This window comes from Trachurus trachurus (assembly GCF_905171665.1).
Source record: "Trachurus trachurus genome assembly, chromosome: 13".
NCBI classification, from domain to species: domain Eukaryota; kingdom Metazoa; phylum Chordata; class Actinopteri; order Carangiformes; family Carangidae; genus Trachurus; species Trachurus trachurus.
In genome coordinates this window covers 22,424,799-22,441,840 of record NC_139892.1, presented here as the reverse complement: position 1 = coordinate 22,441,840, position 17,042 = coordinate 22,424,799, and the positions used below count along the sequence as shown (strand labels likewise).

The following is a 17,042-nucleotide window of genomic DNA, read 5'->3' as shown; positions in this document are numbered from 1 at the left end:
ATGGTTAAATAACTAATATAGTGTAGTGGTCTACCATCTGGAGTGGTCTTTCTCCCAAGGGAGACAATGAAATAACTAAACTATTAAAAATTGGCGTTTTTACCAAAGTAAAGGATTTGAGCAGTTCCTCCACTATTGACGGATGCTGCTGTGGGGGACAGGTAGGAAACCCCTGTTAAAAAGGACCTGACACTGTCCCCCTCATACGTCCCACACTGAGGGTCCCTGTTGATATACTGAATGTTTTTTCTTTCTGTGGGCCCCAGACGGTGAGTTTCCCAGCATGCAGCAGTGTTTGTGTAGCAGCCACATTCCTGCAGCGTTGTGTAAACGAGGTTATCAGTCAGGCGTGGCTATCAGCAGCAGGAATGTGGCTATCGCTCTATCTGCTGTCACGACTTTGTTCTGAAAGTCTGTGCTCACACCATCCTCCCTCCATCAGTCCTCCATTTATCCTCCATCACCGCTCTCTCTGCTGTCAGGACCCTGCTGTGGACCGGTCCGCACTCACACTGTCCTCCCTGCATCCTCCATCTTCACTCCATCTGCCCTACTATCATCCATTAATCCTACATCCTCCTGCCATCCCCCCATCATCCTTCTATCTGAGACACCACACTGACACCGATTGGCTGAACAGACAGCGGTGCAGTTGATTGGCTGGCTGTGCCTATTCACAGACAGACTGAACCTGACAACCTCAGCAGGATGGAAAAGTTTAGACAAGAGAACAATCTTTCTAAACCTCTGCAGGGACATCTCTACATCATGTGTCCATCCTGGATCAGTTCATCATCATCCCTCCTCTCCATCAGTCAGTCCCTGGTACAAATAAATAAAGACCAGAGGACCTGGGTCTGATCCCTGTGGGACGCCAACAGATTCTCAGGCAGGTGATTCTCTACCCCCACCCGTAGGTCAGTCATCAGTGAATTTTCTCTCACACCCTGCAGCACAAACAGGTTGTTCTCCCAAACTGAAGAGAAGAGATCTACACCAGATGTTGATGTCCCTGGCATTTTGAGGCTGTAGCAGACGAACACGGTGTCAGTGTGACTCTGCAGCCATCCGTCACACTGTTACTTGAGTTCCCACACTCAGTGTCATAAACTATAAACTGTTTTCTTGTCTGTAACAACATCTATTGCACGTCTGCCCGTCCTGGGTGAGGGATCCCTCCTCTGTTGCTCACCCTGAGGTTTCTCCAATTTTTCCCTGTTAAAAGGGTTTCTATGGAGTTTTTCCTCAGTCGATGTGAGGGTCTAAGGGCAGAGGATGTTGTTGTGATGCCATGTAAAGCCCTTTGAGACAAATTGTTTGTAAAAATGGGCTATACAAATAAAATTGCCTTGCCTTGCCTTGCCTTGATTAAAACAAGAAGTAGATAAAATGGATAAAAAGTAAACAATAAAGTGAAGTATAAGACTCAGTTTAGTGCTTGCCACAGAAATCAAGAGCCCAGCTTCATAAAGATTAGGCATAGATGACAAATTTTCTGTACCATTTAAGCTGATGTGGACAATCTTGTACTAAGGCTGTGGGTGAAACTTAAACATACAACATACATGGTGATGGGATATATAGACATGCTGCTGTCACCACCCTTAAGCCATTAGACTTAGTTTCCCCCCTGTTAAGAGCAACAGGTACAAGCACTCCTTTACCCCCTATGACCATCTCTATTTTAAATTCTGGCCAGGGGAGGGGATAGTTAGTTAGCCCTTAAGCATGAAGTGTAATGCATTCAATTGCATTCATTGTGTTTATTGCATTCACTTCACAGTTTAGAAATATGATTTAAAATTGTTTAAATCATTATGCTCAAATAGTTTTCACTAGGAAATTAGTTTTGTTTTCTGGTTGTTTGCGTGTTTTCTTTAGGGTCCGGGCAGCTAAGCTGCCAGGACACTATTGTATTCCTAGGAATTCTTCTTCTTCTTCTTCTTCTTCTTCTTCTTCTTCTTCTTCTTCTTCTTCTTCTTCTTCTTCTTCTTCTTCTTCTTCCAAGGAAGTCATACTTCCCAAAACTCACCAAACTTCACAGAAACATCCAACCCCATGCCAGATTCACTCAACTCCAAGGACATGTGCCCCCCCCTTCACCACAATGTAGCCTCAATACTGCTGAAACTTTTGTCCACTTAACCCTGTAAGAAGAGAGAGTGTTGCAGAATTACAACAATTTTGGTTATCCCCAAAAAACGTCTAATTTTTTTTTTTTTTTTGGTTCAACCATATTAACATGATCATTGGGTCCTATAGTTTGTTCTCACATTGCGATTGGATCCCACATTTGTATATAAGTGCCCGCCCCCAGGTCAAGAAGTCACACAACCTCCAATTTTTTGATCGAGCAACATCCCTTCGATTCACTGGACTGGATTCATCTAATTCAAGTAAGTAAAATGCTTTGAATATTTTTTTTTTGTGTTTATTACAATGTGTAGAACATGAACATGTATAGTTTTTGTGGAAAATATGCCCTACATTTTATTTAGAGCTTGTTTTATAATTGTTGCAATATTACAACGCTGGGTCAGAGTGGTAGCCAAAACAGCCCTGTTTTTGAGAGGAACTTCAATTGAAATTTTCACAATATAACTTTAAACTACACATGATTTACACATTCTAGCCTTCAGCCTTATATTGGATTACATGTTTACATATTTTTTATTGTATTAGAAACTAAAGAGCAAAGATATATTGCCATATTTAAAAATTTTAATTTACTTAATTTCTAACCACCTTCAACACTCAGTATTTTCTCCTTATCACAGAATGCAGGACTTTCTAACAAAGAAATTCTGTTTGTGCATGTCTGCCCTTTGTTTTAGTCTCTATTGATAAGAAACTGTTCCTAGCAATTCATAGTCAAAGCAGGGATGCTCCTGGTGCATCTGTGGCATTGTCCTGGAACAGGTGTTAATGTTCATGGATGTAAGGTGTGGTTGTAAGCTGGAGGCTACATGCATTTCCTATTACGATGATAATCACAGTCTCCAATAGGTCAATAGGTCAGTATTGTGTGACCAGTGAAATGTGTGAAGAGGCTACTTCAGTGCAATTTGTAAACACTTCATAATGAAATCAGTCTCCCCAACACCCCATCTTTCCTGTTGGCCATCTAGAATCTAGTAAGCATGTGTGCTATTTGTATATACATTTGTTTCAATTTTATTTTTTCCATTTCAGAATGCCACCAGCAAGGCGAGATCATCGGTACAGCGTGCAGGATGTAATTGCCATCGTCCAAAACGGAGAGAGGACATGGGACATGTGGACATGGATTTCGACGACACTGATGCAAGTGACGAAGAATCCGATAGCGATGCCTGTGTGGACAAAGAAAACCAAGAACCTACTGATTGCCGAGCCAATGTGGACATTGAGCCCCAATCAAACAAACACATCATGCCCCGTGACAGATGTCGCTGGCAAAAAAAAAAGATTTTATCAGTCCCAATACTGATTTTTCTGGTCCAGCTCTCACTGATGCTGTCAACTCCCTCCACACACCACTGCAATACTTCCAAAAGTTTGTGTCTGAAGACATGGTTGAAGCTCTGGCAACAAATACGAATGAGTACAGCATTCAAAAAGGTATACTAATACCCAAACCAAGTGTGATGCTGTGAGACTGGGTTGGATGTCTGCCTCTGTTTTTCAGAGGACAAGAACTGCTTCTGGGACTATCACTGTAAATAATATAAATAAATGTCAAAGTTCTTCTTGTTGGAATAAATGACTCTTCATAACAACATGACTGAGATTATTATTCATGTTATATACTGGCTTGGGAAAAGCAAAACCCTGCAAATGAATCCTTAGTTCTGTATTGCTGTTCAGACAATGAGTGGAAATACAGGAGATTCTGCTCCCCATTAAGCCCAACGTTGCAATATTACAACATTTCTGTAAAACCTTACTAAAACATACATTTTTTTAAAACACTCCATTTTCAGCCCCAAAGGCCTCCTACAACAACATCTGAATGGTTGAATTTTTTTTTTTTTTTGCGTTTTTCTATATTTGGGTTTTACAGGGTTAAACTCATTACAAATTATGAAGTCCATCACTCTGTTTTTTCAATAACTGTAAAACTTTTAAAATGTATCTCCTCCCACAATTTTTGCTCAATTGACACCAAACTTGCTACAGAGCATCTCCAGACCGTCCTCCACAAAACTTGTTTCTCGGATTTTTGATTAAGCAAAAATTAAGCCTACAGTGCATGAAAACGTTTGACTGTAAACAGTACTGTAAACATATACCATCAAATTCTTGCTAAATACATTTTCAATTTTCCTGAAAAAAATTTAGAATATTTTGGAGTCATGGTTGATGAAGTTTAGCAAATATCAGAATTTTATCTCAAAAACTTTTTTATTATTTTATTTTCTAGAACATTTTGAATTCTGCTCTCATGGGAACAACTGCAGTCAATGTAAGAGTGACATTTTTAAACATCAGATTTACTCTTATGAAGCAAAACACTTATTATTAAAAACAAATCACCAACATTTCCATGCTGTCTAGATGCAATTTATGTATTAACAGATTTTTGTTTAGATAACAGAATTTCTGACATTTTGACCATTTTTGAAATCTGCCTCTACAACAGCTGCCCGGACACTGACTCCCTGAGTCTATTTGAGAAGACACACACCATGTCTCACTTCCAGGTAATTAGCTCACTGAGTTAAGCGCTGGTTTGTGGTGCGAGGGGCTGTGGGTTCAAAACCCAGCAAGGGTGATGATGATAATGACACATCAAAATGCCAGAATCCTCATGCCGACATCACAGCAAGCCTCTAAATTAAAAAAACAAAACAAATAGCTTGGACCGGACCATGGGTGAAAGTTCACTAAATTTTGCACAAAGGTCCAGTGTCATCTTCTTCTTTCTACTTCCAAGGAAATCATACTTCCCATGGGTGAAAACTCACCAAACCTTACAGAAATGTCCAACCCCATGCCAGATCCCATGTATTATCAGATTTTTGTTTAGATAACAGAATTTCTGACATTTTGACCATTTTCGAAATCTGGCTTGACAACAGCTGCGCAGGCATTGACTCCCTGAGTCGATAAATGAAGCTACACAGCAGGTCTCACTACCAGTCAATTAGCTCAGCGAGTTAGGAGCTGGTTCTTGGTGTCAGAGATTGTGAGTTCGAGACCCTGGTGTATCTCTGATTAAATAAAGGTTGATGATGATGATGATGATGATAAAATTTGTTATTGTAGAATCACACCTCTTCCTCCAGCAGTCAATAATGAACAGAAGCCGATTTGTAGACAAATATTATCATCCATGAGAATTTGACAGGAAGCAACAAAACAGCAACTGAGACTAACAATGAAAACATGCAGCAGCACATCAAACATAAAGACTACAGTACATGAACATGACATCTGCTGCTCTGGACACAAAGCCAATGCTCATGTTTCTCTCAGAAGAGCTGAGCTCAGTTAAATGGATAGTTCAACATTTTGGCAAATGGGCCCATTGCCATAATCGCTATAGTCATAGCAGTAGATTCATTACCTTTAATTGTAAGTGTAAGCTGTTTTTAGTGAGTGAGTGGTGAGGTTGATGAGGAAAACCAAGAAATTCCATGAGCCTCCGTAGCGTAGCTCTGAGCAGCCTGCCGCTCCGCTCCGCCGTTCTAAAAATAGCTTGCACCGACAAATAAAGGTAACGGACCTACTGCTATGACTATAGCGATTATGGCAATGGGCCAATTTGCCAAAATGTTGAACTATCCCTTTAAACATCTAAATCATCCTCTGGATCGTATGTTCACCAAAGAAATAATCCATGGTCTGGAGAGACACTTTCGCTGTCAGAACATGCCAATTGGATCAATAACATCAATAACATCAATAACATCATTGCAGAGGCCCGCATCAGCATCCATCGAAAACAGAGTTGAGCTCTTCTCCACAATCTGATTGTCTTGTCATCCTGTGAAAGTGTCACTCACTGATAAAAATCTCCTCACTGAGGCTGCACTTCAGATCAGCTGATTGTGCTGTGTGTGTGTGTGTGTGTGTGTGTGTGTGTGTGTGTGTGTGTGTGTGTGTGTGTGTGTGTGTGTGTGCGTGCGTGCGTGCGTGCGTGCGTGCGTGCGTGCGTGCGTGCGTGCGTGCGTGCGTGCGTGCGTGCGTGTGTGTGTGTGTGTCCTATATGTGTATGTGTCAAAATTGCAGGTATTGGTTATACACATCAGTGTCATGGCAAATTCACCATTCAAATGTCACCCTGTCTCTGTCTACCACCAGGATAAACGCATAAAAGTTTCACTTTAAAAAATCATTCATCAGATACTGATATTAAGTTGGGTGCCCGGTGGTCAAGTGGTTAGAGCACGTCCCTTATGGGCATTGTCTGCACCAAGAGGGGGTTCGACGATCTTTACTGCATGTCATTCCCCCAGTCTCTCCCCCTGATTTCCTTTCTCTCCTCTCACTGTCCTATCAAATAAAGTTGAAAAATGCCCTCAAATAATAACTTAGAAAACAAAAGTTAAAATAAAATAAAAAGTCAATATGTACTGTCTATGGGAAATAAAGCTAAATATTGTGTTGACATTGTGTGGTATTGCTCTGGCAATATTTGATCACTGACATCAGCATCCATCAGCACATATCACCATGGTTCCACATTCACCAGAGAGAGATAAGAAAGGTGAGAGTGATGACAGCATGGATTACTCCAAAATAAGGAAAGTTGATGCTGTTCACCAAACTTTTAAAGATGAATGGCACTGACTCCAAGCCAAGATTCAAATTACTGGCAGGGCAGTCACATGCCCATCTCTCTCACTAAGGGTGTTTCCACACTGGTGTGGACCAAGGGTGTGACTGTTGTGTGATCCAAACGCACCACTCTCAGGCCCAAAGTTCTGATCTAAACAATGCCTGTGTGAAAACACCCTAAGATAGTATATACTTATTTTACTCTAAGTTTTTGTCTTGTTCTCTTTAACTTAAAATGCCTGGGACTACTATTATTTACTATTATACTACTATTACAAGTGCACTATGTGAAAAGTTTCCTGCATTGAAAATTGACAATAAATATGAAAATGTACATTGCTGATTTTATTTAATAGGGTAGGCTATAAGACACAATTTAGACTTTATGAGGTTTTGACCTTTGGCCTTTGACCTTTGATCCCCTGAAAGATTAGTAACTGGACCTTACTGAATTACAATTGAATCAAAACTCTAAACTGTTTAACAACATCACATTAGCAGCACATAAAACACCTTCACAAGAGCTGAACTCACCCCAAGAGCTGCTGGAGGAGCTGTCAGCATCATCAGGAGGCACCTGGAGGAGCAAACATACAGGTGAGTTATCAACTGGGCCAACAGACTGCAGCTCTGACTGATAAATCATCACCCATAGCAGCAAAATGAATCTTCCAGCCTAACATATTCATGGGTCCTTGGGCCGTGTTGGGCAAACATACTTCCACATCTGGGTAGATTCTGACTGTTATCCTCCTGTTTTTGTCCAGATGTGAAAGTACAGTCTGACAGTCATGCTGTAATGTGGGCCACACTCGAGCCATGGGACTAGGAGTGTATTTTGGTTTATAGCTACCATGCAAGCAGAGGCGGTCTCTGACTGTCAAACCAGCCCTTCATTTTGTTTCTGGTCACTTGAAAAACTAAATGTGTTTCTGCTCCAGCTGCTGAAAACTACTGCATCAACCATCTACTCATCCTTTTATTTTCGACTTACCAGAGCCAGGTGTAGCTGCAGGGGGCGATGGAGGAAGTCAGCAGCATCTTGTCCCCCATGCAGAGGAATTCCTGGCCACGACACAGCCGTCACTGACTCCGCCTCCAGCTGGATCTCAGCCAATGAGGACGCTCCGATGTGCGACACTGGTGGTCGTCCTGTGGACACACAAAGACACACTGAGACTAAAGACACAGCAGAGCCCAGAATCCGAGCCGTACTTCATGTTTGAAGGGTTCATCCTCTGAGGAGCAGGACTCAGTTCAGGAAGGTTCAGGATTCGTCTGAGAGCTGCTTATGTGAGTCATGGCAAACAGTGCACAACATCTAAACAACAGCCATCAGACAAACATCTGGCACAAAACACATAGACCATGAAGAGATAACAAGGCGGTGGATGGACTACACAAGCGAATAAGAGACATAGACAAAGCAGCAGCTCAGAGACACTCAGACACACATCATGGTCCTGGTCTGAGAACAGCTGTTAGATCCTTCACGTGCCCAGATGACTAGATAATCCAGTTCACAGACCAGTACCAGTGATGATGATGATGATGAGGATGATGATGATGATGATGATGATGATGATGATGTCACAGCTGTGGGTGAAGTAGTTTCTGTCTTCGCTGTGTTTATTTTTATTTGGATCAGAGAAAGCAGTATTGATACTGAGAGGATAATCCAGCTGGAATCAGTCAACTGAGATGAATGTGTGAGACGTGAGAGCCTGAGTCTGTACAACATTTCTAAATCAACCTGTGCTTCAGTGCTTCGGTCTAAGAGAAAAACTGATCCACAGCTACATTATAAGGGGCCAGTCTCACAAAGACACATCAGATTGGTCTACATCTGTCTTATATTTTAATGTTAGTCAGACACAAAAATAAAGACTGGCTCATTTTAAGCCAAAACTAGAATCACCTCCTAACCACCTGTCTGCCTCCTCCACTCAAACTAGTGAAGACATTTTGTCATAATTGCTGAGGGACATCTTTAGAAATTAGGGCTGAAGAAAAAAGTTGAAGCTTTGAAGCTTCGATCGTTGACATGGTAATCGATCATGAAGTCCCTGATCGATTTTTTTTTTTGACACCGGTTCTCATCAGCAATTGTTACTTGAAGTGAGTAGGCTACTTGACATCCTGGAAACCTGCCTGATAAGTTTGGGAGACATGCAGTGTTTCCCATTATGTCCGCCATGAATAGACCCCCCTCAGCTCATAATTTGAGCAAAGAGAAGATGACAGAGGAAAGAGTTTTGAGACCAGATAATATTTTTTTTTAACTGTTTCACTCCTAAATGTCCTTAACTGTTTAATTTTTCCTTAAGCCAAACATTTTCTGCCGAAGGAAATGAAGCTCAGTGGTTGGAGGCTGTTCCTTGGTTGGCTTGGCTATATATTATTATTTGAGAAAAAAAAATGTCTTGGTTATCCAGAATTATCCATAAACCACAGATAACCACAGACTGGAAAAGCAGTTCAGTCTCATGGCTGACAGGAAACTTACTGGACAATGTCTATGATGCCAGGTGAAGAAATTACAGCAGCTCAGTCATCTCCTGCGTTTATGTTCCCAAGGAGAAATTAGTGACTGAGCAACATGACTGTCTTCAGACAGTTTTTTCATTATATTGTATAAATAACTAAAAGATTTCCTCTGGGAAATTTTGATAGGGCTACGGAAGCTACTGCCGGTGTTACAATCTCTGTCAACATGGGAGTCAAACCCACGATCTTATGGTCAAGACAGAGTTATAGTAATTAGTTGGTGTGTGTGTGTGTGGTAGAGGAGTGTGCACACACATGTGTGTTGGTGTGGTGGTTGTGTTTGACAGAGACTTACATGTATGGGGACGGCTAGTGTGACGTCACAAATCACTTCCATGTCCAAACCCCTACTGCTAACATTCAGCAATGCATGTTCTTCATTGCTGTACCCGTAAAACACACACACACAGTTTATCATTTAGCTTGAAACATAGAGACAGGTAATGTTATATAAGCTAATAGGGATGCACCGATTATTCGGTAACCGAATATATTCGGCCGAATAGTGCAAAAAAAGCAACATTCAGCCTTCGGTGGAATGAGCGCAAAGCAAGGCCGAATATTAAAAAAAAAAAAAAAAAAAGTCTGATAAATACGCGATTGCGCGACGATCGAAACGGCAGCTTCAACGCCCACTCCGTCCGTGGTGACGTCTTTTAAAACAGTGTTTCCCAACCTTGGGGTCGGGACCCCACGTGGGGTCGCCTGAAATTCAAATGAGGTCGCCTGGAATGTCTAGTAGCCTAATTGATGAATTAAAAAAAATATGACCAAGAAAGGTTAGGAACCACTGTTTGAAAAGACACTTGGGTTTTTTTGGAATGTATTTGCATACAGTAGATCTTTCAGCACTCACAATGGGCCGATATAAATGAAAAACTTTATATAACTTGTTGTGCTTTTTTGATGAGCAACGGCAACTGGAATATTCAAAAACTGTCAGAATAGTCAATAAACTTTTACTTTCTTTGAAAATTAAGTTTAAAAAAATATTTTATTTAAAAACTTTATAACCACTTTCGGTATTCGGTATTATTCGGTTATTCGGCCAAGCGTTTTGATTTTATTCGGTATTCGGCTTCGGCCAAAAAAATGCCATTCGGTGCACCCCTATAAGCTAACATTTAACACTAGTACGTTAGCTAACGTTAACCACCGTGACGTAATCTGTAGAGAAAAGTCATAAATTGCGTTTCCATCAGCTGTTTAGATGCGCATCTAGATGTATCGCATCGGAAAATGATGATAGAAACGCTGTAATTCGAATTAAAATCCCCTGATTCGCACAAACTGAAATACGCTCGCTATGGCCGGGTTTTGGTTGATTCGAATGGGATGGAAACAGCTGTATGCGAATTAAGTGTGACGTAGCGCACTTTCACCCCATCTGCTCCCGTGTTTGCAGTTCACTCACAAGACAACATCAGGGTTTCTGCTAATGTCACAGAACAATTAATTAATTAATTGTGGCGCACCGCCACGGCAAAATAAAAGCCCCCACACACCTTCATAATGATGTTACTGCACAGTTCTTCATAGTTCTCCTCAGTAAAAACGAAACTTATCAACCAGCGCATCCAGCGTTTACCATTAATAAAGGCTGTGGCGGCCGCGACTCTCTCTCTCTCTCTCTCTCTCTCTCTCTCTCTCTCTCTCTCTCTCTCTCACACACACACACACACACACGGACAGGTCGCGTTATGACGGTAATAAACATATGCGCTAAATCGTGCTAATGTGTTCAAATCAGACCGTCAGTCCGTCCGGGGGGCGGGGCGGGGGGGGTGCAAAGTCCGTAGATGGAAACGAACGATTTGAATTTCTTTTAATCGCTATAGTCATAGCAGTAGGTTCATTACCTTTAATTGTAAGTGTAAGCTGTTTTTAGTGAGTGAGTGGTGAGGTTGATGAGGAAAACCAAGAAATTCCATGAGCCTCCGTAGCGTAGCTCTGAGCAGCCTGCCGCTCCGCTCCGCCGCTCTAAAAATAGCTTGCACCGACAAATAAACTACATAGCTATAGCGATTATGGCAATGGGCCAATTTGCCAAAATGTTGAACTATCCCTTTAAACATCTAAATCATCCTCTGGATCGTATGTTCACCAAAGAAATAATCCATGGTCTGGATGCGCATTTCCCAGTAATTCGAATCACTTTGGATGGAAACATGGCTATAGACCCCTTCATGGCCTACGTCAAGACATTTGCTGGAGGCAAAACAACTGACCCAGCGATTGTTTAGACAGGCATCTACTGTGTATGGGACAGGTTTTAAATTAATTTTGAATGAATGTTATGATCAGTAGAGATGGAAAATATATAATAGGTTCTGTTTAAAAGAGTAAGAATAGAAGGAAAGAGTCGGATCCAGAGCAGCATTCATTTACAAGCACTGATTTAACTTCTTGTGCTCCGCCGCCGGCCACAGCCTCCTTTCCTTGTGTCAGTCCAAGTTCTCAACGGGTTGGACCGAACAACACGACCGGACGCACCGGGTTCAGGTTGAAAATATTTAGGCTAATAACTCGGTACGCGTCGGACCAATGGCTTATTATTTCTTTCTTTTTTTTTGCTGCAGTCCGAGAATGAATACTCGTGAGTCCGGGGCTGCATCGGGTCCAGGCTTCAACACCTGCGGATCAGACCGGGTCGGGTCTTTGAGATGTGGCAGGACTGAAGAAGCTCTGCAGCTATTTTATAGCTGTAGAGGCCAAGGCCTTGGTGTGTTGGCCCGTGGCCCTAACAAGAGACAGGAGGAGGAGGAGGATGCTACATAGACTGCACTTGCACTTGCAACTGAGCTTCTCTTGTCCTACCAAACACTCCAAGTGCTTTGGAAGCCACATTCACCAATGCACACATTTCATACAGCACTGTTCTACTATTCACATACCCGCCATCAGTGTGTGTGACACTTGCATACTGCAGAGGGGAAGAGGCAAGAATTATGCAAATGGACGATGATGTTGTTGAGGGACAATGACTAGTATGATCACTGTTCACTGACTGCTCATGCCTTTGCAAATGTCAATTTGACCTGTTTTCCCTTTGTAAGTTTCAAAGTGAATTCAGTCATTAATTGGTAATGATGAAAAGACAGAAAACATGAAAGGAGAAGCAAGCAAAACGTTCAATTTGTGAGATTTTTGTGATGAACACAGAACAGAAGGTTCATCATCATCGTTCATCATTGGTTGACTACTAACTTCACTAACTACTTATTATCAATGTTTATTTTTGTCCTATAGAGTCACAGAAGACGGAGGATCAGAGAACAGACTGATCCATTGGTCAGAAAGTATGCTATGATTTAGTTCACCATCAGATAGACTCCCATGATTAAATCTTGTGGTCAATTTACTTTCAGACCACAAAAAGACCACCTGGAGACTGAGATGCTTGAGGTTCAGCTGTTTGGTCAGCACAAGGGTTTGACTGACAGTTTAGCCAAACTATCCAGGAGAACACACAGGGCTCATAGTATTGAGTTGAAGAGATTAGATGTGACAGTAATTAAGCAGGTTCAGTGGCAGTCAATGATCTCATGAAGTTCTCCTGAACAGTTGAGTATGATCTCGTTAACAGCGACCTGACACTTTATGATAGACAGGTTCTGTTTTTCAGGAGAATATTGATTATCACTGAAAACAGATGGTCATGATTGCTGTCATGGTTCTGTCCTTGTTTTCACTCCCTTCGTGGTCTCTTGAAAAGTGCATGACCCACCATTCCCCATCCAGCTACTGTACCAGATGTCCCAGACCTTTCCCTCCATCCCTGGTCACCATCAGCTCTCCTGCTATTTAAAATGGCCAGTTTCATCAGCTGCCCACTTGATCAAGTCCCTGTTCCTCATTTGGTTCCTGAACTCTCTCACCTGTGCCTGGTCATCTGCACTGAATCATTTTGCATGATGACTGAGGTAAAACAGGCTGATCTCCACCAATCAGAGGGCAGAACATCACCTGGTAGTACTGTATATGAAAGTGAAGTAGATAAACTTATCAGCAGTGTGATCCACAACATCAGTCTTGGATTCTGGCAGCTGAACTTGAGTTAAGATTTTAGTCAGTGATTCCTGACCTACTTACAAGTTTCCACATCCCACTGTCAAAGTTATACACTGCATCCTGATTGGCTCCAAGCTGATGATGATGTCATAAATCCTACAGGTAGATCCAGGTTTTACAGTGAGGCATCACTCCATATGAAGAAGTAAAACACTGGTTCTGATCAAAACTGACAAAGTGATTACAATTAACGAGTTTACTCCTGGACTCTGCTTAAACTTTTAAGTCCACATCCGTTTCCTGAGTGTCACTGGCTGCAACTTCTGCATCTGTCCAACAGCTGCACTGACTTTGACGATAAAGATCTTTGAACAGAGCCTTAATCAGTTTGTAGAATGTGAACAAACAGCTGGATTATGATGCAGGTGTTTCAAGTCAGTCAGACCTCAGCTATTTTCTTCACAGTATTTTACAGTTTCATGTTTCACAACAAACAAACAAAAACAACACAAAGTTAAATTAACATTATTACAGCTGCTCTGCAGAACAAACTCTGATTCACTATGATTTTTCTTTTCTTTAAATATCAAGAATCAATCAATATACTACACATTAACAAAGCTCCTCGCGACCACAGACCATAGTGATCCTCCTGCAGCTCACCAGTGATCCAGGCTGGAGAATAGTAGTGGAGTAAAAGTACTCCGTTACTTCTCTCCTCCCCTTCAGCTTCATCAGCGGCTCATTAACTGACTAATTAATTAACTCGTCAATGACGTCAGCAGCTCATTAGATCACGGTTAGCAGTTAATTAACGGCTACACAGCAGATTGGAATCGATGATCAGAGATTCAGCAGCCGCATCAAACAGCACGTACAGCAGACTAACGGCTCAGGTGAGCCGCGCACAGGTGAGTCTTACCTGAAGGTCTCGCTCGGTCTGGAGCCTCAGTCAGTTCTCATGTCACAGACGCACAGACAGAAAAGTCCCAACTTTATCCGCTAAACTGAAGCCGCAGCGCAGCGCTGCACACACAACCCGACACCTTCTAAACGGCGGCAATCACCTGCAGGGACACACGCGCACACTTCCGGTCCCAAGCGCCCACCCTCCACAATAAAAGCTGTGGAGAGAAAAAGAAATGCTGATTTGAGGTTAAGTCGTTTTTTATCAGCTGATGATTTGATCAAAACTATTGATCATCAGTGATGATGTGATAATATTTAGGCTGCTCTGAAGTTCATTGCTTTAAACATGTAGGTCTCCATGACGATGGTCGAGTCTTCACATCACAGGCACAGATCAGCGACATCAGAACATGAGCATTAAAAAAGTCTAGGCATATGAATCAGGTTACTGTTTTACAGTGATGTATGATATGGTCACAGGCTTCACTGAATATAAGCAGCTGACATCGCGTTCATATCAGAGTAGGCTATAAAACAAAACAAAAAACAGAGTGATGCTCAAAAATAGACAGGCAGGCTGCTACTCTTTGTGCTGCAGCTGTTTGAGTTGATGAGTTTGTAATGGAGTAGGCTACTTTAATCTTATTGTCAATGATCTAAATAATCTCTTCTCTGTAGAACAAAAAACATGTAGAGACATATTATTTTGTTCAGATAGCTATCAATGGAAACGGTGTCACCTTACCACTTATCACAATGATTTTCTCAAATGCTGTTCTGTTTCATTTTTACTAATAAATCTAGCAAAAATATCAGCAAAGAAAAATTGTTTCTAAATCCAAAAATCAAGGGCTCAGGTTGTTTTGACCTTGAACCTGACTGAAATATTGAGTTCAAGGTTTTGTCAGCTCTAATGCAATATTACAGATCGGCCAAAAAAAAAAAAAGTAGGCTACATCCTTTCTTTTCTTTATTATTATTATCAGCAAAAGTAAAAACTGTCAAAAGTAAATGCCCTCCTTTCCAGAATGGTGTTAAACCATGACGCCTTCAGGGTATTGGAGTTTCTTTCTTTTATTTTCATCCATACAGTAACACTGTAATAATGTGTCCTGTGTTTGTGGTTAAATCAATGGCATATAAACAGTCAGGTGGGTGTAGAGCAGTAAAGTAGGACCTCAGTAAAATGTGATGTGGCTGTATATATAAAGTAGGCCTAGGCTACCTCATGGTATGGCATGGCATAAACTTTATAGTCCTCTCAGTGCTGTTTTTTTGTACTTGTTTGCACTGAGTTATCTAGGTCAGTAAAGGAACTGAGCCGTGGAAGAGGGAAACCAAGTCTTATCAGATCTGCGTTTTCAGGCTTTTATTTTGTAAGGGCAGGACCAGAAGTCCCTGTGTTGGATGTAGTGGCTTTGACTCTGTCACTGGACCAACTCTCCATCCTGCAGCAGGTTGCTCTGTACGGACAGGATACGCTGCACGGACCCCCTGTGGACTGAGCCGAACCGCGCCGAACTGAGCCAAACCGAGGAGTGGCCTACGCTCCGAGCCGCTCTGAGTTCACCCTGGAGTCCGTCTGATCAGCGGGAAGTCTGTGGCCGTCTGTCCGTATGTATGGAGGCTCCGGGCGGCCCGAGGCGGAGGATCATCCCGCTGCTGGTTCTGTTGGTCTGCTGCTCTGCCGCTCCGGGACATGCCGAGAGGGTGAGTGAGCGCACCTCGAGCCATACACACAAGCACGCGCGCACACACACACACACACACACACAAACACACACTCTCACGCACGCACGCACACTCTCACACAAACACACACACACACACACACACAGGGGGTAAATAGAGGTTTAATAGAATAATAAGACTGACCTGCACAGACTGACTCTGTGAGTTTTTGTTGACAGAAGAAAACATGAAGATGTGGAGAGACTTCAGCTCAAAGGAGCTCTTATTGTGAACTTCATGCCAATCTGTATTTTGTGTGGAGCTTTGTGGCGTGTAAAGATCTGATTTCACTGGAGAGGTTTGGTGCTTTATTTTGTGTGGGTGTGCGTGTGTGTGTTTCCATAGTAACAGACAGATGTGTGTGAATCTAGTGTTTGCTCTCTTTTATTGTTTTTAACAGCAAAGTTAGAAAGACTGTGAGTGTGCCACTGAAAGGCCTGACAGTGTCACCATCATCACTGTCATCATCATCTTCAACATCATCATCATTATCATCATCATCAGCTCACACACCTTAGCCACACCTACTGGAGCTTATTGTTATCATGACCGTTGTTATTATTATTATTGATGTTACAACAAGTACTAGAGGGACTTTTCTGAGATGTCAGTATGACCACTTTGCTGTGAATCATGGGAAATGTTGTGAGCAGGTGTGTTGGAGCTAAAACACCTGCTCCTGAACACCTGAACTTTTCAAACTTGTACTCCAGACGTCACCTGATTATCAGACTTGACACGGCTCCAGGCCTCACACTGCTGCTTTCACATACAACACCTGGAGACATCTTCAAGCACACTGTCTGTCTGACTGATCTGTTTGTACCTGGTATTGAAGTTTAAATTGAGGTTTCATTATGTTAAACTCAGCTGAGGTGAGCTGATGTGCAACATCTGTGTCTGCTTGACTCATGTCAGACACTGTATCACAGGTTAAAGACACATTAGTGAGCCATTGATGGGCCAGTCTGTCACAGACTGAAACTCTTTGAGTTTGGGAAAAAGCCACCTCGGACCATGAGGAAATTGGCTGGATGGGTTTTTTGGGGGGACGTTTCATAAACTTATAGTCTATAGTCTAG

At 42.1% G+C, this 17,042-nt stretch overlaps 2 protein-coding genes across 2 annotated transcripts in view; one reads left to right on the top strand and one right to left on the bottom strand.

The window, feature by feature from the left end:
* Positions 1-14,362, bottom strand: part of col4a4 (collagen, type IV, alpha 4) — a 59,725-nt gene extending 45,363 nt beyond the window's left edge. The window contains exons 1-3 of the mRNA XM_083985658.1: positions 14,243-14,362; positions 7,757-7,914; positions 7,297-7,339 (exon numbers count right to left, since the gene is read on the bottom strand). Of these exons, the coding sequence (XP_083841784.1) occupies positions 7,297-7,339; positions 7,757-7,815 (102 nt within the window). The 5' untranslated portion in view covers positions 7,816-7,914; positions 14,243-14,362. The remainder of the gene's footprint in view (positions 1-7,296; positions 7,340-7,756; positions 7,915-14,242) is intronic.
* A 1,487-nt stretch (positions 14,363-15,849) lies between these two features.
* col4a3 (collagen, type IV, alpha 3) overlaps positions 15,850-17,042 on the top strand; it is a gene marked incomplete at both ends in the record, with an annotated part of 33,396 nt that continues 32,203 nt past the window's right edge. Inside the window, one exon of the mRNA XM_083985657.1 lies at positions 15,850-15,939. Coding sequence (XP_083841783.1) covers positions 15,850-15,939 — 90 coding nt within the window. The remainder of the gene's footprint in view (positions 15,940-17,042) is intronic.